The 19,887-nt window shown below is 44.7% G+C and overlaps 1 protein-coding gene across 1 annotated transcript in view; it reads right to left on the bottom strand.

Annotated features, from left to right (window-relative positions):
• The window catches only part of Niban1 (niban apoptosis regulator 1), a 152,511-nt gene extending 141,444 nt beyond the window's left edge, over positions 1-11,067 (bottom strand). The window contains exon 1 of the mRNA XM_051147560.1: positions 10,708-11,067. Within this exon, the coding sequence (XP_051003517.1) occupies positions 10,708-10,762 (55 nt within the window). The 5' untranslated portion in view covers positions 10,763-11,067. The remainder of the gene's footprint in view (positions 1-10,707) is intronic.
• Between the last annotated feature and the right edge of the window lie 8,820 nt (positions 11,068-19,887).

Raw genomic sequence — 19,887 nt, 5'->3', positions numbered from 1 at the left:
AAAACCAAAAACAAAACAAAACCAAAAAAAATAGAAAGTGTTCCTCTCTGTGCTATAGAAAATACAGAAGTGGATGGGCATGGTGGCGTACACCTTTGATCCCAGCACTTGGGAGGCAGAGGCAGGTGGATCTCTGTGAGTTTGTGGCCAGCCTGGTCTACAAAGAGAGTCCAGGACAGCCCTGTCTTGAAAAACCAAATAACAAAATAAGAAAGCCTGGCATGGTGTCACAGTCCTTTAATCCCAGCACTCGGGAGGCAGAGGCAGACAGATTGCTGTGAGTTCAAGGCCAGTCTGGTCTACAAAGTGCATCTAGGACAGCCAAGGCTACACAGAGAAACCCTGTCTCGGAAAAAAAAGAAAAAAAGAAAAAGAAAGGAAGGAAAGAAGGAAGGAAGGAAGGAAGGAAGAAAATACAGAAGTATGTGTGGAATTGCACCATGAACAAACTGCAGACGATGGAAAACTCCATCTGTTAAACAGATAATTGGCAAAAGAAAGATTTAGAGGAAAACTTCAACTTAGAGGAGACTTGAAAGAAGACATGCATTTAAGTATATAAGATAATAGTGATTCCACTAGGAAATATGAAGAGGTCATTACAAACTCTGAGATTAGCGGCCTGGTAGACTGTGATTGGCAGCCCTACACAGCCTGTGTGTAGTCCTTCCTCAAATCTGGGGTGACTGGGACATCCCCTGATCATCAGAGTACAGCAGAACAGTGGTGTGCATCTCCATGCCTCTACTTGTTACTTTTCTTGTTGCCATGGCAAAACACCCAACAATCAACTTAAGGAAAGAAAGATCTTCTCTGACCCACAGTGTGAGGGCTTCAGGATGTCAGAGCAGAAGGCTCTCACTAGCAGGGGCAGGAGGCTCTAGTCACACTCATCCACTAGCAGAGAGCAGAAGATGGGTGCTCACTCACCTTCTTGTATTCAGTCTGGTGTACCAGCCCATGAAGCAGGCATGCCCACATTCACTTTTCTAGAAACTCAGAAATGTGCTTCCATAGTGATTCTAAACCTGATTATTACCCACTGCAAGGCCTAAGCCATATGTGATGGCCATTCTGAGTTGTCAACTTGACATTGACTGGAATTAACTAAAACCCAAGCATCTGGGCTCACCTATGAGGGATTTTTTTTTTCTTAATAAAATCATTTGAAGAAGCAGTTGATTGGATTTCAGATCTTTAAAGTGGGAAGATACTCCTATAATCCAGATCTTGTAAGGTGGGACAATTCGCCTTGAGCCTGGGCCACACCTTCTGCTGGCAGCCCATATAAAGGACACGGAGGAAGCTCTCCCTCTGCCTGCTCGCTCTTGCCCTCCCTGCAAGTCCATCCCATCACTGGCATTAGAGCCGACTTCTTTGTGATTTCTGTATATAGTAAAGAGCAGCTGAGACATTCAGCCTTGTGGACTGAACAACTGCTGGATCCTTAGACCTTCCACAGGTAGACAGTAATTGTTGCATTAGCTGGACCACAGTCCTAAGGCCATTCTAATAAATCCTATTTAGACAGATAGACAGAAGATGGTATACAGAGATGAGAGAAAACAGATAGAGATAGATGACAGATAGATAGGTAGATAGGTAGATAGATAGATAGATAGATAGTCTATAACTTCTGTTCCTCTAGGGGACCCTGACTAATATACCATAAGAAGTCCTAGCAGCTTCTAGGGGTTCTGGGAAGTCTGGTACTCTACTGAAGAGACCACGTAGAAAGGTCACCTGGAGAGAAAGCGCTCCTCTGGTAACTTCAATCGCCAGCTGACATGCCAGCTAAACAGCCACAAGAATAACCTCCAACGAAGACCACTAGAACCAGCCATCTGGATCCAGCTGAGATAGCAGACTTATAAGCAAATAAATATAAGTGCCAGCATCTCTAAGGCTGTTCGTTGGGTGGCCATAGAGTGCTAAAGATGAGGCTGTTCTGGAGAAGCAAGGGCACATAGAGGCTTCCGCATGGCCAGTGAGGTCCTTCCTTCAACCTAGATGGTGGCTGCATGCAGATTGTGACTTATAATGATCCGCCGAGCTACGCATCTGCTCTGTGTGTTTTTCTGCATCTGTGTTCTATTTTAAAATAAAAATAGTGTTTAAGAAGGAAAGGGAAATAAATATCCACGTGGTTTGGCAAAGAGAAATAGGCTTTTCTTCCAACATTCCTTCAAACCTTTTAAATACCATTTCTGGGACCCTAGGAAAAACTACTCTTTAAGTCTGACCTCACAGACTCACTCCACACAGCATCAAGCACGAAAAACACGTTTCTTTGGGTCGTGGGCCTGGCGATTTGCAGAACAGAATTAATTGCTTTTGTCTCTGTAACCCCCTTTTTTTTTTCCACAGTGAGAACAACCATGCAATACCAAAGAAAAGGACACGTTTGAAAGCTGGCTTGCACTTTTCCTATTGGCAGCAATTTGCTATTCTTTTTTAAATGTATTTTCCAGTTTCAGAGAACAAAATCCGTATTGCACTTGTATGCGCATGTGTAGCTGTGCCTGTGTGCGTGTGTGCTGCATCTAACAAACACTAATCCTGAGCTTAAAGCTCTTAGAATCTTAGCCTTCGTGTCTGATATTTTCTAAAAATGTCTTAAGCAAATGAAGAGATTAATCATGCTTTATTCTTGTCTTCCCCTCCACTGTCCTCCACTCTCCTCACATCTGATTTCATTCCCCATCTCCATGGCAAATTGTTGGCCTATGTATGTTACCTCGCCTTACTAACAACAACAACAAAGAGTAATCAAGGTTTCTGTTTAGGAGATTAAAATTCCCTGCCATAATTCACACAGCATATTTTATAACGTGTCACAGTACATGTATTTTAATTAAATTATAAATTCCTGCTAAGCTTCTGTTCCTTCTGTTGCATTTTCTACCTGTAAGCCCAGTCAGATCTTTCCAAGGATTACAAGTGAGCAAAACTACCATCGATCCGACAATCCAGAGCAAAAAATCAAATAATAGGGACTGGGGTGTAGCCCGGTTGGTAGAGTGCTTTCCTGGCATTCGGAGAGCACCTCACAAACCTGACCTGGGGGAAACAACTGCAATCCCAGCACAGGTGGGAGGCGGAGGCAAGGACATCAAGAGTTCAAAGTCATCTACAGCCACAGAGTTCAAAGCCAGCTTGAAATACTCGAGATCCTGTCTTAATACAAAAACAATCAAATAATAAAAATTACACTTGGGAGGTAGAGGTAGGCGGATCACTGTGAGTTCGAGGACAGCCTGGTCTACAAAGTGAGTCCATAATGGCCAAGGCTACACAGAGAAACCCTATCTCAAAAAACCAATAAATAAATAAATGAATAAATAATAAAAATAATTAAAATTGCTACTGTCACCTTGGTAGTTATGAGCACTAGCAACCTTGCTGCTGTGGTCCTCTCACAATCAATGTCTACATAAAGGGAAAAGTTTTATTAAGACCAGGCCTTAAATTTATTTATTTGTGGTGTGTGTGTGTACTTGGTGCAGCATACTTGTGAAAGTCAGAAGACAACCTGAGGAGTTCTTGCCTTTCATGTGGGTCATGGGATTTGAACTCATGTCATCAAGCTCAGTGGCAGGTGCCTGTACCTGCTGAGGCATCTCACCAGCAAAAACTCAGGTCTTGATTAAGCATCGTACTCTTATGGAGTTCAAAGCTCTCGGAGGCAGAAGCAGGTGGAACACCTGTGAGTTCGAGGCCAGCTTGGTCTACAAAATGAGTCCAGGACAGCCAAGGGTACACAGAGAAACCCTGTCTCAAAAAACCAAAAACCAAACCAAACAAAACAAAACAAAAAGTTCATATTAGGATTCACATATAGTAAAAAACCAAAATGTTCATCTCAATCTGTCTTTATATGATTTTTTTTATAGAATCAAAAATTAAAACAAACCCTTCTCAAGTCACAGAATCTTTTCTGATTTTGTACATTAGACTCGGGGTTTCTTAAAGAATATCTTTCCATTCCTGGTGTCTTCGTTTCCGCTCATTAAAATGGGTAGAAGCAGAACAAATTGTTGACACTATTCCAAGTCTTCTGTAATTAATGTTTCTTACTTATAATTTTCTATTTTGAATTTCTATTTCAAAATTTATATTTGCTTCATCAGTAGTTTGGAATTTTTAAAAATATTTTTTAGACCAGAACAAATTTATATTGAGCTCTCCCCTTCTTTTTGTTACACCTCTCTATTCTTTTCTGGGAGCTGCAACTCCTCACTTCTTAGAAAGAGGCTGTTCCAGGCTGGGGAGAGAGATGAACAGTGCCTTTAATCCCAGCACGTAGGAGGCAGAGGCAGGTGGATCGCTATAAGTTCAAGGCTAGCCTGGTCTACAAAACGAGTCCAGGACAGCCAAGCTACACAGAGAAACCCTGACTCAAAAAACAAAAACAAAACAAAAGACAAAGAATGAACAGTGCAGCTGGGCACAGTGGCACACGCCTATAATCCCAGCACTCAGGCAGGCAGAGGCAAGTGGATCTCTGTGAGTTCAAGGCCATCCTGGTCTACAAAGAGAGTCCAGGATAGCCAAGGCTACACAGAGAGACCCTGTCCTGGAAAAAAAAAAAAAAGAAAGAAAGAAGGAAGGAAGGAAAGAAAAGGAGGAGAAGGAAGAAGAGGAGGAGGAGGAGGAAGAAGAAGGAGGAGGAGGAGAAACAATGAGCCTGGTCTCTGTGGTGCATGCTGTTAATCTCAACCACTGGAGGCAGAGGTAGGGGGAGCTAAGGCTGATGATACTAAGGGCAAGCTCATTACCATTTACTACTGTCTTTGGATTACTTTGTCTTAAAGAAGACCTGAAAATGGCTTTGAACTCCAGTTTCTCCTGCCTCTGCCTCCCAGATGCTGGGATCAAAGAAAGCCGGCAATCATTACGACTCCAAATAAAAGAGGATTTAGCTTCTCACACAGGAGGTACCCAAGCCATATTCAAGCCGGCTGTTAACAATTTCACAGAGTCCGGCCTTTTCTGAGAGCCTCCTTCAGCTTTGCGGTTCAGTGCCAAGTGGGACCTACATTTAAACAAGAGAACACCATTCTCCCCATCACCTTTTATTTTAGTTTTAGTTATTTGTTTTTATTTGTATTAATTTTGAGATAGGGTCTCCTTGTTTATCCCTGGCAGGCCAGAAACCTGGCTAAGTTAACATGGAGCCATCATCCTGTCTCTGCCTTTCTAGTACAAGGATCATAGGAATTTGGCCCAGCCTTCTCTCCCTTTGTATGGACGCATATCTGCGTGTGTTAATGTATGTACAAGTACAATGTGAATGCATGTGTGAGTACAGCAGAGGTCAATGCATGTGTGAGTACAGCAGAGGTCAATGCATGTGTGAGTACAGCACAGGTCAATGCATGTGTGAGTACAGCAGAGGTCAATGCTGGGTGTTGTTGGTTTTTGGTGTTGTTGTTGCTTTTGTTTTTTGGTTTTTGTTTTTTTTTTTTTAGGCAGGGTCTCTCACAGAACCTAGACCTCATAGATTCAGCTAGACCCGAGAACAAGGCCACAGGAACTCCTCCACTCCACACAAGTAACAGGTAGGTGTGCGCCCCAGCACCCAGTTCTTTACATGGGTGCTGTAGATGAAAGTCAGGTCCTCCTGATTGAATAGCAAGCACCTTCAGCTAAGTAGAGAGAGAGAAAACAAAAAACTCTCCTGGAAGCCAGAACACTTCCCTCCAGCATCACTGGCTAGGCTCCATCACAATCCTGCCCCTAATATAGTCACTGGCTAGAGTATACATCACAATCCCGCCCCTAATATAGTCACTGGCTAGACTACATCACAATCCTGCCCCTAATATAATCACTGGCTACTTCACAAAAAATATAAGAGCATTGTCCTGAGGAAAAATATTTTAAAGAGTTGGGGAGCTGGTTCACTAGTTAAGAGTACACTGTTCAAGGGCGAGCATAAATCCTACAAGTCGTCCTTTGACCCCCACATGCATACTATGGTACACACCCACACCATCCTCCCACACACTCACACAAAATAAATAAAAATAAATAATTTTTTTTTAAAAAAAGAGTACATTGCTCATGCAGAGGATCTGGGCTCAGTTCCCAGCACCCTAATCAGGTGGCTCACAACTACCTGTAAATCCACATAAACATGACACACAGAAACCCACAAAGGTATACAGTCATACACATAAGTCTTAAAAATGAACCCGAAACTCATTAAAGGCATCAACTCATTGATAAATACTTCAACGGAAGTCACTGAGCCCTCCTCAGGCTGCCATTTGACTGTGTAACAGTTAGTTCAGGAAAAGATCTCCTTCTCCCGCTCTCCCTCCTTCCCTCCTTCCCTCCACTCATACAGGCTAAACTGGCTTTACCATCCTGATGCTCCTGCCGGCACCTCCTGAGTGCTAGCAGCACACACGTATATCACTGCACCCAACTGAAGAACAGTTCCCTTAACCATTTGCTTCCCTGTTTCCCCCACTCAGGTCATCAGGTTGGTGGCAGGCACCTTTAACCACTGAGCCATCTTGCAGGCCCTAAGTAGGTCAGCAACCATTTCCTTAACTACTTTCTAGTAGCAGGCCTACATGCGTCCACCACACCGTGCAGGCCTGTGTCACCCCAGTTCTTGGCTGCCACACTGTTTTTTTGCCATAATTTTCACACTCCTCTGAGGACATCTTATGTGAGGGAGTTCTGATTTGCTCTCCTTTTATCCTTTAAAAAAAAATCCAATACTATTTTTAATTGTCTACACTTACTTGTTCTTTGTAGAGGCAGGAGTGTAATGTCACCGCATGAGGGTGAAGGCTGAAGGACATTTCGTAGGAGTTGGCTTTCTCCTTCCACTCATGTGAATCCTGGGAATTGAACTCAGCTCACCAGGTTTAGCAACAAGTGTGTTTACCTGCTGAGCCATTTTGCCAGGCCTTCCTGTAAATTTTGTATTGCATTTACTTGTTTGCTTGTCGAGGGAGCATGTGTGCCACAGTGTGGCGTTTCAGGGTAACTGTGGAGGTCAGTTCCTCCTTCATCAAGTGGATTCCAAGGATCCAACTCGAGGCCTTGGTGAGTGGCTTTACCTACTATGCTATGTCATCAACCTGCAATTGTCTATTTTTAAATGAAATAAGGTTATTGTGTCAACAAGAAACTATGTTGTACATGTGGTTTTTGTTTGTTTGTTTTTGTTTTTCTCTTTCATCTAAAGCAGCAGTTCTCAACCTTCCTGGTTCTTTGGCCCTTCAATACAGTTCATCATGTGCTGGTGACCCCCAACCACAAAATTATTTTGTTGCTACTTCATAACTCTATTTTTGCTAGTGTTGTAAATCATAGTGTAAATATCTGATATGCAGTATATCTGATATACAGCTCCCAAAAGGTGCTCATGACCCATAGGTTGAGAACCATTGATCTAAAATTTTAACAATGCCAATTTTGTGGGGGGGTTGTTTTGTTGTTGTTGTTGTTGTTGTTTGTTGGGGGGTTAGTGGTTTTGGGGGGTTAGTTGTTTTCTGGTTTTTGTTTTTTAAGACAGGGTTTCTCTGTGTAACCTTGGCTGTCCTGGACTCATTTTGTAGACCGGGCTGGCCTCGAACTCACAGAGATCTGCCTGTCTCTGCCTCCCAAGTGCTAGGATTAAGGTATATGCTACCATCCCTGATTGCTTTTTGTTTTCTTATAAATGGCACAAAAAGGACCAATAAGATGTCTCAGTGGGTAAAGCAGCTGTCTTGTGAGCCTGGTAATGTCAGCTCAACATCTGGAACTCACAGATCAAAGGAGAGGATCAGCTCTACACAGTTGCCCTCTGACCTCTGCATGCCTGCAAGGGCACACTCCTCCTCACACATCATACACACAATAATAATTACAAATAGCTTTAATGTATACCAAGAAAATAATATCTTAAGTTGACCACTGATACCCAGACTCAATGAGCCTCATTCCTGACTAAAGGAAAATATAATACTTGAACACAAATAGTAAAATAATCATTAGAGCCTAACAGGGGGCATTGTGACTACGTGTCTCTGCACTACTTATTAATAAAAAGGTCTCATCATGGGAAGTTACTAGAAGTCCTTTAAGCTATCCTAAAATGAGTCCCTTTTAGGAGACCTGGGGGCATTGGTAATATTCAAAACTGGCACATTACAAATGAAGTAATTTGTTTAATACACCTGGCATCGATTTATCTGAAGACTAACTGAATTCGAAGCAACAAAGTCTTTTCAAGACATCCAGCATTTTGAGGCCCACAAACCAAATGGTACTTGCTAAATGACTGGCCTGAGAGTGAGCAGGGCTGGAGTGTTAGCATGCTAGAAGTACAGCTGCTTCAAACAGACGCAAAGTTAGCACGCCTTAAAATATGTAGACCAGTTATGGCAAAGTCTATCAAGGGCGAAAAGAAAGTTACTTACTGCCTTGGCAGCAGCTTTCAAATCCATCTTTCACTGCGGCTACTTTATGGTGAGCAGATCATAAAACCGTATTTAAACTCGACCTTCAAGCCTCCGATTGTTTTACTTCCAATTAAATCAAAGCTTGATGATATTTATGGGCTAAAGGATGGGCAGAGGGATAAATGCAGGGTTATGGTTTTATTCAGGGACCTGAAGCGTCAAACCCGCTGGGAAATCAGAGCCCCGTGATCTGCCTTTGCTCATGCAGGAACAATTCCCAGTGCCCCAGCATTTTTCCAAGGCTCTTTTCCCTTCTGGCATGATTGGTGCTGTCACGTGAATTGAAGGCTCATTTTCCCTGGAGGTATTTTAACTCTTTTCTTCCCTCCCCAGCACACACGCACAGTGGTTGGTACATGTAATGGTTATTTCAGAATAAAGAGGGGTAACACGCATAACACTTTTTTTTTTTTTTTAATTTATCAAGACAGAGTTTCTCTGTGTAGCCTTGGCTAACCTGGACTAGCTTTGTGGACCAGGCTGGCCTCAAACTCACAGAAACCCACCTGTCTCTGCCTCCCAAGTGCTGGGATTAAAGGCGTGTGCCACCACACCCAGCCTAACACTTTCTTATTTAAGGGCAGTACTTTTACCAAATCACAACAAAGGTTATGACCGTGGGGTTTGTAAACCAGGTGTGTAAGCCAGCTCATCTCCCATCTTGCCAGTTCCTGATACCTGTAGCTGGCTATACAGCAACTTCGTTTCTCACTGTGCAGTGAAACATCTGAAGAACTCCAAAAGCACGATTTTGCTCACTGGACGGAAAGCAAACACAAGCCCCTTGTTAGTGTTCTGCGATATCTCTGACGCCACGACTGGGGAAAACAACAAATAGTAGAATTTCTAATAGTAAGGCAGCTTAGTCTTCAGCTAAATAAAAATCCATCTTTTCTCCCATTTCCAGAGGGACAAGTCCCCCACAGAGGGACAAGTGACTGAGTTTTATGCCATGACATTGTCAGTTGTTGAGGACTCCCTATCTCGAGGAGTACAGAAGGAAGGATCTGGAAAATCAATTATAGCCCCTGCCCTTAAAGTCTCTGCATATGGTATCCTTTAAAAAGATTTTTTTTTTTTAATCTTTTTTGGAAACAGGGTTTCTCTTGTAGCCCTGGCTGTCCTGGGCTCTCTTTATAAGACCAGGCTGACCTTGAACTCACAGAGATCTGCCTGCCTCTGCCTCTCTCTGCCCGGCTAAAAATATTTTTGAAACACTGTAACTGAGAACAAATTTAGAGTAAAGAAACAGATAGATGCTTTTCTTTTAGGCACAACCTCAAGGTCCAGAAAAACTTCATTGTTTCTTTTAAAGAGTTACAGTAAAACTTGGAGCTTCATACATACTAAATCGCAAGGAGCTGAGGTCAAGATTGGGGTGGGTGGGGTAGGAGCCAAATACACTCATAATAAGGAGTCAGGACTTCCTGCAGTTCGTTTGGTTTTGGTTTCTTCTGCTTGTCTCTCTTTACTGAGTCACTCCGTATCTCAAGATCTCCTAAAAAGAAGAGGTTCTACCCATCTACAACTTTAACAGCAGTTGCAAAACCCGCCAAGCTTCCTCTTTTGTTTTCCTCCCTCTCTGGGGAAGGAAGGGAACCATCCAACCTGAAACGGTAAAGACTTCATCCTTTCTGCTTCTGACAAAATCGCCCAGCAACTGGCATGAAGTTCAAGGGAAGGTGTGGCCTGCCCTGCACTTTACAAAACCAGGCCAATGTAAACCGGAGGGAAATTCTGATAGCCCAGGAATCCCCCGCTTCACCAAGGAAATCTCTAAACTCCAGGGGATATCCCCAGCAACCTTTGCAGCCACTTTTACAAACCACTCAAGCCAAGTACAATCAAGCCAGGTGTTTCCCCAGCAGAGAAATAACACATCCTGAAGCAAGAGGGGCGCGGCGGGAGTGGGGGGTGGGGAAGAGGGGGCGAGGAAGGCACAAGAAAATCCTCTGAGAATCCACCCTGAGAGTACCTGCCCTCCCCTCACTCCCATGCGTCCTGAGGGGTCCTGCACCATCCCATTCTTAGTCCCCACCCCACCGACGCCCCGCGGGTGCTGGAAACAAGACAGGGGTTCCAGGAGACCAGTGAGTGTCTGGACTAATGCCTGGACTAACGCCGCGCTCCCTCGGGGGACCCGTGCGCAGGTGACCAGGCTAGCCCAGGCTCTGCGCCGCCCTGCAAAAGACCAGGCTAGCCCCGGCTCTGGGCCACTCTGCAGCCCTGGCCTTCTTACCTCGGATGTAGGCACACTTGCCCTCGTCCAGCTGGCTGGAGGTCGAGCCGCCCATGGCCGCGGTACTGCACCCGAGTCAGAGGACTGACTGTGCCTGCTGCTCGCCGCTGAAGGTGGCTGCTACAGGGAACTGGCTCTGTAATTAAAGCGCCAACTTCCTCGAGAGGCGTCGCCGGTCCGGGCGCCTCCTCCGGGCCCCGCGCCCTCAGAAGATGTGTGGGCTGGCCCGGGGGACTGTCTTCCCGCCCCCGCTGCCAAGTTGAGCCCTGGGAGCTGTCCAAGGAGCTCCAAGGACTGTCAGAGGTAGAAGGGCGTCTCTTCTTCTCAAGGCTGACTTTCCTCTAATTTGGGAACTGCGCAGGCAAGTCCTGGAGGGAGTGGAGAGAGTGGACCACTTCCAGGTGATGGTAAACTTCTGCCTGCAGGAAGCTTTCTTACCCGGGTCCCACCAGCGGAGATCAAGAGCCTATTCGCCCTCCTGTTCTCCAACCACCTGTCTGCAAAGCCTTCAGGGAATTCCCTTGGCCGGAAGTATGGGACCCATGACGACCCATACCTTCTTTGAGCAATCAAAAAGCTGTGAGAATAGAAGGGAAAGCAAAAGTACGCGGTGGATGGAGTTAGGGGAGGGGGCGGGAGGGAGGGGGGAGATGATGGAGAAGCCTAGAAAACGCCAAGACCAGGTCCCATACCCTCTAAACCTTTCCTCACAACTGCTCTTCGGCTTGGCAAGCCTCAGGCAAGATCAGCCTGGTCTGGGGCGGGGTGGGGGGGGGGGGGGGTCTTCCTGATTTCTTTCTGTTCTTAGTGGCCAGATTTTGAGCTATTCCTATCAGCTTAATTAGATCTGAAGAGGACTTCGAGGGTTCTCCACACCTGCTACTAAAGAGGATTCACCTGAACTTTTAACACAAATATTTCTCACAACTCACACACCCAGTCTCCCACACCCTGCATAGCAGCGGTTCACCGATAAGTCCTGTCAAGTCTAATTTCAAATTATGTCCAATGTCCAGCGAGTTCTTACATCCTCCACTGTCCTCATTTCTCACACTGAAAATTACAACAGCCTAATTGGTCTCCTTGCTTTAAAGAAAAAGCCAAGGACCTATTATGGCCTTGCGGGGGGGGGGGGGGGGGGGTGCGGTTCAGGAAAGGGGCTTCCTCTCTCACCTCATACCAGCAGTCTTGTTTTGTTTTGTTGAGTTTCTTTTTTTGTTTGTTTTGTTTTGTTTTGTTCCGGACAGGGTTTCTCTGTGTAGCCTTGGCTGTCCTGGACTCACTTTGTAGACCAGGCTGGCCTTGAACTCACAGCGATCCGCCTGCCTCTGCCTCCTGAGTGCTGGGATTAAAGGCGTGCGCCACCACAGCCTGCACCATACCAACAGTCTTGTCCTTGCCTTCGAGGTTCCAGCCCAGCAGCGCCCACTCTGTGAGAGGGGTGCCAAGGAGAAGCACTCATGTTAGGCTCTGGGTTCCTGTTTCGTTCAAGTCAACCCTTAGATGCTAAGATTTCAGGCCTGGTGGGCAGAGTCCTAGCAGAGCGTCCTGTTGGCTTGAGTCTCAGCACTCAAACCAGGCCTGTCAGTGCTCACCTGTATTTCCAGCCCCGTGGGAGGTGAATGCGGGAGGAGTGGGCGGGCCACGCAGAGAGTCAGAGAGAGGCCAGTTTGGACTACATGAAACCTGTAGCAAAAAGAGGAGCGAGAGAAGCTAATCTCAAAGACACTTCTCTTGAGCCCTCCCTAAACAGCCGTCTCTCTCTTTTCTCCTTGCTTTTCCATTTCCAGTCCCAAACTTTTAAAAATTTTTTTACTTTATTTTATTTTTATTTTTCAAGAGAGGGTTTCTCTGTGTAACCGCTCTGGCTCTCCTGTACTCTCTTTGTAGACAGGGCTGGTTTCGAACTCATGGAGATCTGCCTGCCTCTGCCTTGCAAGTGCTGGGATTAAAGGCGTGTGCCACCACGCCGGCATTATTCCTAACATTTAACGTCATTCATCTTGCCTCTGTTTCTTCAGTTGGCTCTGTTCCTCCACTGAGACACTGAGGTAAAAGCTCTGTAGGGTGAGGGATTCTCTGTTGTTGACGGTGCTGTTTTCCTGGTTGTTGTTTTTGGTTTTCGTGTTGTGTTGTTGTTTTCTCTTAAGTATTTGTTTTCTTGTTCTCTCTCTCTCTCCCTCTCTCTCTCCCCCCCTCTCCCTTCCCTCCTCCCTTCCTTCTCTCATGGCATGTTTTCTGTTTTCTCATCTCTTCTCCTCACTGATCCATCCCAAATGCCTGTACTGGTGCCTCATATACAGTGGGCGCTCAATACCTAGCCACAGCAAAATGCCAGGCAGTAGTGGCTCACGCCTTTAATCCCAGCAGAGGCAGAAGCAGGCAGATCTGTGAGTTCAAGACCAGCCTGTTCTGTAGAATGAGTTCCAGGACAGTCAGGGCTACACAGTGAAACCCTATCTCAAAACAACAACATACAAACAAACAAACAAACACAACGTTTAAGGGCTTGCACTTAGCGAAAGCTGAGAGCTCCGTGAATGAGGAGTATTTCCGGGTACTACTCAGAGATTTAAACTGTTCAGTTTCAACTCTTCTGTCAGAACCATAGCTGCTGGGGCTGGAGAGATGTTAGCAGTCCAAGCATGGATTACTCTTCAGAGGACCCAGGTTCGATTCTCAGCCTCCACATGACAGGTCTCTCTCAACCATGTATAACTCCAGTTCCAGGGAACCCAGCACTCTCCTTTGCCCTCCTCTGGCACTGCATGCACATAGCAGACAGACAGACATGTAGACAAAACACCTATACACGTAAAGTAAAATCTTTAAAAAAACAAAAAACAAAAGTCTGGCACTTGCAGTATATTTTTTTCTGAGTAGCATTAATTCCTTCCATTACATAAATTCATCTAATTGCACCTCAGAATTCTCCTCTTGTTGTTGAGGAATACAGATTTGGATCTCCTGCCAAAAGTAGTTTTAGTTTGCCACTACTAGTATAGTTTATTTGAGTGTGAAACAAGTGGTTGTTCTGATTCATCGCTCTTCCCTCTTTGGAGCATTCACAGGTGGAAAGATTTGTGTGGGGTATTAACACGTTTATAACCTAGCAAACTCAGCTTGGACTCACAGACTGCCATGTGACCTCATCAGGTTGCCTAACTGCCCAGTTGTGTTAGTTGGCTTTCCTCGCTGTGAAAAAAGACTCAGGATAATCAGCTTATAAGAATTAGGGTTTATTTGGCCCGCAGTTCAGACGTTCAGATCAAAGCCTGGTGGGCACATTGCCTTCAAGCTTGTGTCAGCACAGTATATCACGAGGTGGTTTGGGTTTTGGTTTTTACTTATTTATTTGGCTTTTTCCCACCCCACCCCATCCCTTGGTGGTTTTTTTTTTTTTTTTTTTTTTTTTGAGACAGGGCTATGTTATGTAACCCTGGCTGTCCTGGTACCTACAGTCCTCCTGCCCTGCTTCTTTAGTGCTAGACTGGCACCTGGCACCTGGCTCAAATGCATCATGTGGGTACATCATGTCCGGAGCATGTATACTACTCATCTGGGAATGGGCCAGAAGGCAGGAGGAAATAAATCCTAGGATCTTCTTCAAGAACAAACTTCCCATGACTTAATTTCCCTTAAATCTAAGTGGATTTAGATTCCACTTCCTGAACGTCCCATCACCTTTCTGTAGTTCTTCTGCTGAGGGCATGCTGCATGGGCATGTTGGGAAAATCTCTATGTGGGTATCTTCATCAATTATGTGGAGCTAGTAATAGATGCTTTATGGACCATTATCAAAATCAAGTTTCCTCAGGTCTTGAATCACTTAATGTATTCCAAGGAGCATAATAAGGGTGCAGTGGCTGGATGCTGCTGGTATTATCAGCAGGAGAAAGGCTGGAACTAAAGGAAGTTTCTAGAAATTTAATTGAGCCTTCAAATCACTTATGCTACATCAAGAAAAAACAGGTGTTTCCCCCTCCTTCTGCCCAAAAACCAAAGACATTTTTCTCTCAATGGCTATAAGAAAAAATAAGATTCAAGTCTTTGAATATTTTTTACACTTATTTCTTTCAGGTGGGGAGCACACGCAACACAGTGATCACATGGACCACAGAAGATTGTTTGCCAGAGTTAGTTCTATCCTGATCAACCATGTGATCCCAGGAATTGAACTCAGGTCCTCAGGCTTGGCATCCTTACCCACTAAACTCTGGCTGGCCCCCTGAATTCTTTTTTCTTTTTTTAATTTCAGTCATAGTATTTAACATTTGCAAATCCTGTGTGAGCGTTATTTTATTAGTTACACTCTAAAATGAGCCTCCAAGGAATTCAATAGTTTTATGAACCCAATTTATACAACTCAAACCAGCTAGTTTAGAAATCTCCTGTGTAGCCGGTCGTGGTGGCCCACACCTTTAATCCCAGCGCTCGGGAGGCAGAGGCAGGCGGATCACTGTGAGTTCGAGGCAAGCCTGGTCTACAAAGAGAGTCCAGGACAGCCAAGATAACATAGAGAAATCCTATCTCAAAAAACAAAAAAGAAATCTCCTGTGTATTGTTAGTTTCTGCCTGCTTTGAAATACTTGGGGGGCAGAGGCGGCGGGGATTTCGAAACATGGTTTCTCTGTGTAGTCTTGGGTGACCTAGAAGTTACTCTGTGGACCAGGGTGGCCTTGAACTCAGAGATCCACCTGCTCTGCTTCCTCAGTGCTAGGATTGAAGGCATGACAACTTTGAAATATTCTTGAGACTTCTTTCAGATCAGTATCACAACCTAAAATGATTCACATATTCATTAAGATATAAGTCATATGCTATAAAATTCACTCATTTGGATTATCTTTTTTATTTATTTTTTTCAAGATTTATTTATTTATTATGTATACAGTGTTCTGCCTGCATGTATACCCGCACACCAGGAGAGGACACCAGATCTTATTATAGATGGTTGTGAGCCACCATGTGGTTGCTAGGAACTGAACTCAGGATCTCTGGAAGAGCAGCCAGTGCTCTTAACCTCTGAGCCATCTCTCCAGCCACCTGGATTATCTTTTTGAGAAGAGAAAAAAATTTAATATATATTTAATACTCTTGTTTGGTTGGTTTTTTTTTGTTTGGTTGTTTGTTTGGTTGTTTTTGAGACGGGATTTCTCTGTGTAGCCCTGGAACTCACTCTCTAGACCAGGCTGGCCTCCCAATTAAAATGCTGGGATTAAAGCATGAGTCACCATCACCCAGTGTGGAGAGAGAGAGAGAGAGAGAGAGAGAGAGAGAGAGAGAGAGAGAGAGAGAGAGAGAGAGATTCTCTATGTAGCCCTGGCTGTCCTGGAACTCACTTTGTAGATCAGGCTGGCCTCAAACTCACAGACATCTGCCTGCCTCTGCCTCCCAAGTGCTGGGATTAAAGGCGTGCACCACCAGGCCTACCCACCCAGCCTATATTTAATGGTCTTAAAGCTGATCCAATTTAATCTCCACAAACACTGTTGTTACTACCATTTTTGCAGATGAGGCTAACAACAGTAGCAAGTAACCTAGGTTACTTATAAAACAAACAAAATCAAGATTTAGGACAAAAGAATCAGCACAGGGGTTAAAAAGATGAACTGTGACTTCTGGTAACCTGGAACACAGGTGACCTTAGATACACTCCTTAAACTTCTTACTGTCAGTAAATGACAGGATAAAGATCACCCACACACACACAAGCCAGTATCAGTATATTCACATAAACCCAATTATCAGCTTGATGTAATTTCTCACAGATTCATGGAGTATGAATGTATGTGCAGCTATGATTTATAATTATATATAAATTTACAATAGTTACAGTTGTATCAGGAATATTTCTACTTAAATCAATATCTAGCCAGGCAATGATAGCGCACACCTTTAATCCTAGCACTTGAGAGGCAGAGGCAGGCAGATTGCTGTGGGTTCGAGACCAGCCTGGTCTACAAAGTGAGTTCAGGACAGCCAAGGCTATACAGAGAAACTCTGTCCCAAAAAATCAAAAACCAAGAAGAAGAAGAAGGAGGAGGAGGAGGAGGAAAGAAGTCCACCTGCCACTCTAAGTCCACCTGCCTCAGTTTACCCTGACCTGTAGTGTTGAAACTGATCTGCAACACAACATAACTCCAGCTTTCTAAGGTTCCTATTTCAGACCTTTAAACTTGCATATGAAAATTAAATAATTAATCCAGGTGGTGGTGGCACACACCTTTAATCCCAGCACTCGGGAGGCAGAGGCAGGTGGATCTCTGTGAGTTCAAGACCAGTCTGGTCTAAGAAGAGAGTACAGGACAGTCAAGGCTACGCAGAGAAACCCTGTCTTGAAAAACCAAAAAAAGAAAAAAAGAAGGAAAAGAAAAAAATTAAATAATTATATATACTGCATTTTATATATCACGTTAGCATATATTATTTAATTGAAGCTAATGTTAATAGTCATGAAAAGATACTCTGACTGGCTTTTGGGTTTTTTTGTTTTGTTTTGTTTTGTTTTAATCAATGTTGGTTCTTTCTCTTCATGTATTTATCACAATACTTATGTGGCCAACTTCTAAGACTAGAGGGAAGAGCAATATTAGTAGAATGGAAAAGCAAGTCTGTCTTCTAAAATTACTTATCATTGTGTGTACATGTATGTGTGTGCAAGGTGGAGTGACGCCCATGCTGTGTGTGCATGTGCACTGGTGCCACAGCATTTGCTTGGAGGTCAAAGGGCAACTAGAGGAGCAGGTTCCCTCCATCCACCTTTATGTGGGTCCCAGGGGTTGAGCCAGGCTTTCATGACAAGTGCTAGTACTTTTACCCATTAAGCCATCTCACTGGGCCTTATATTTTAATTTTATATCTGAAATTATACACACACACACAGACATGTGGGCGAGTAGAGTAGTGGCATACAGTTTTTTTTTTTTTCCAGTGAAGAAACACTGTGCTTTTCAGATGGCAAATAAAGGCTTAGGGCTAGAGATGGCTGACTCTAGAACCAGAGACATTTAAAGGTGCTTACTACATCTTCAAACACTGTGGAGACCAGAGTAGCCCAGATTCCCTCGGGGAAAGCTATAGCCATGTTGCTGCCAGAGGTAGCCAGATTCTACTGAAGGCCAAGCTCTATCCCACCCTGGAGTTGGGGGCAGAAGCTGTTGAGTTAGTTTAGTGCACAAAGGGCAGAGCGCCACCTGCTGGGCTGCCAATGATACTCCATGCCTGGGCGGGGCCGCCAGGCAGAGTGAGAAATGTTGATGCCATCCTAATGGGTTTCACCTAAGCCTGCATCCATCCAGCTAGAGCTGTTTAACAATCATTTGACACCACCACGGATTTCTTACAAATGTTTCTTTTTCTCAGTTCACCAATGAATTACTGTCTAGAAGGACGTTTCCCGGAGGTCCAGTCTACTATTTAACAGTGCAAGCTTGTCCTCACTGTGTGTAACCTCCATTTTAATATTCAGTTTAGTTCAGTTTATCAAGAACAGAGTCCTGTGCTCTTTATAGTACAAATCACCAACCCATTAATTCTCCCAGTCAGGTGTCAGTCGTTGCTGGAAAGTGGCTTGCCAGGTCTCTGAGTTTGAGTCTGATGTGCTTACGTGGAGAACAGGGAAGACTCGTTGGCTGGAGAACCTGGAGGCCACGGGGTCAGCGGAACCTGGCGGACACGGGGCCAGCGGAACCTGGAGGACAGGGGTCTCTCTGTTAGCCTTGTCCCTGGTGCTGGGATTAAAGGTGTGCGCCACCACCGCCTGTCAGAATGATTGTGTCTTGCAACTAAGAACTATTCAAGCCCCACACTTACTACGAGGGTGGGAAGGAAGACAGAAGTCCACCTCAAACTTGCTTAATCAAAGTAAAAAAGCAAAACAAGACAAGCAGCAACAGTGAACAAAAACTCAGGCAGAGTTATCATTTTGTAGAACTGCATAAGCCGGGGGCGAAACTAACATGATGTCACCAGAATATTCTTTTCTTCCGATCGGTGGCTCGGCTGTCCCCGTGGCTGAGGAGTACCCATTTGGCAGCTCAGGACTCATATTGTACCAGCTTAGCAAGCACATGGGTTGCCGTCCTTTCTTAACAGCTACCTTCTTGGGCGAGATCGTGCTTGGCCTGGGCTAGGAATAGATTATCATAATGTCTTTATGCAAATACTCGGGTTGCCGCATTCATCCTTGCCTGTCAAAAATGATTCTGTCAGTGAGCTGATCTCAGTGAAATTTTAAGTGGAAAATAACCTGATTAAATAGAATTCTATTTTATATGGTAGTGTTACCATAAGAGAAATAAGTGGTACACTACCAAAGCCAGAGAAAGAATGTAAAGAAGTGTGGATTAAGACCGTTTTAATCAGGCGAACTTGGCCATGACAGCTAGGAAGGAGTATGCTCTTCCTGCACAGACATCAGCAGTATCCGGACGTCTTGTCCCCATCCTCACACCGTTCATGAATGCAAATATTCAGAAACTTACTGGGGGGACTGCTGGGCGGATGTGGTCTGCAACAAAACTCACTCTGTATTGTAAAACCACCGCATAGAGAAGCTCTACACGATGCTAGGGCCATAATATCCCTCAGCACTTCAAATGTGCCAGCCCCGTGGTCCCGTGGCCTCCAGGTCCCGCTGGTCCCGGGGCCTCCAGGTTCCGCTGGTCCCGGGGCCTCCGGGTTCTCCAGCCAACCAGTCTTCCCTGTTCTCCACGTAAGCACATCAGACTCAAACTCAGAGACCTGGCAAGCCACTTTCCAGCAACGACTGACACCTGACTGGGAGAATTAATGGGTTGGTGATTTGTACTATAAAGAGCACAGGACTCTGTTCTTGATAAACTGAACTAAACTGAATATTAAAATGGAGGTTACACACAGTGAGGACAAGCTTGCACTGTTAAATAGTAGACTGGACCTCCGGGAAACGTCCTTCTAGACAGTAATTCATTGGTGAACTGAGAAAAAGAAACATTTGTAAGAAATCCGTGGTGGTGTCAAATGATTGTTAAACAGCTCTAGCTGGATGGATGCGGCTTAGGTGAAACCCATTAGGATGGCGTCAACATTTCTCACTCTGCCTGGCGGCCCCGCCCAGGCATGGAGTATTATTGGCAGCCCAGCAGGTGGTGGTCTTGAAAAACCAAAAGAGAAAAAGAAAATAGAGAAAAAAAAAAA

The sequence above is a fragment of the Acomys russatus genome, chromosome 6 (assembly GCF_903995435.1).
Source record: "Acomys russatus chromosome 6, mAcoRus1.1, whole genome shotgun sequence".
NCBI classification, from domain to species: Eukaryota; Metazoa; Chordata; class Mammalia; order Rodentia; family Muridae; genus Acomys; species Acomys russatus.
The sequence above is the reverse complement of the archived record's forward strand: the minus strand, read 5'-3'. Positions and strand labels throughout refer to the sequence as shown.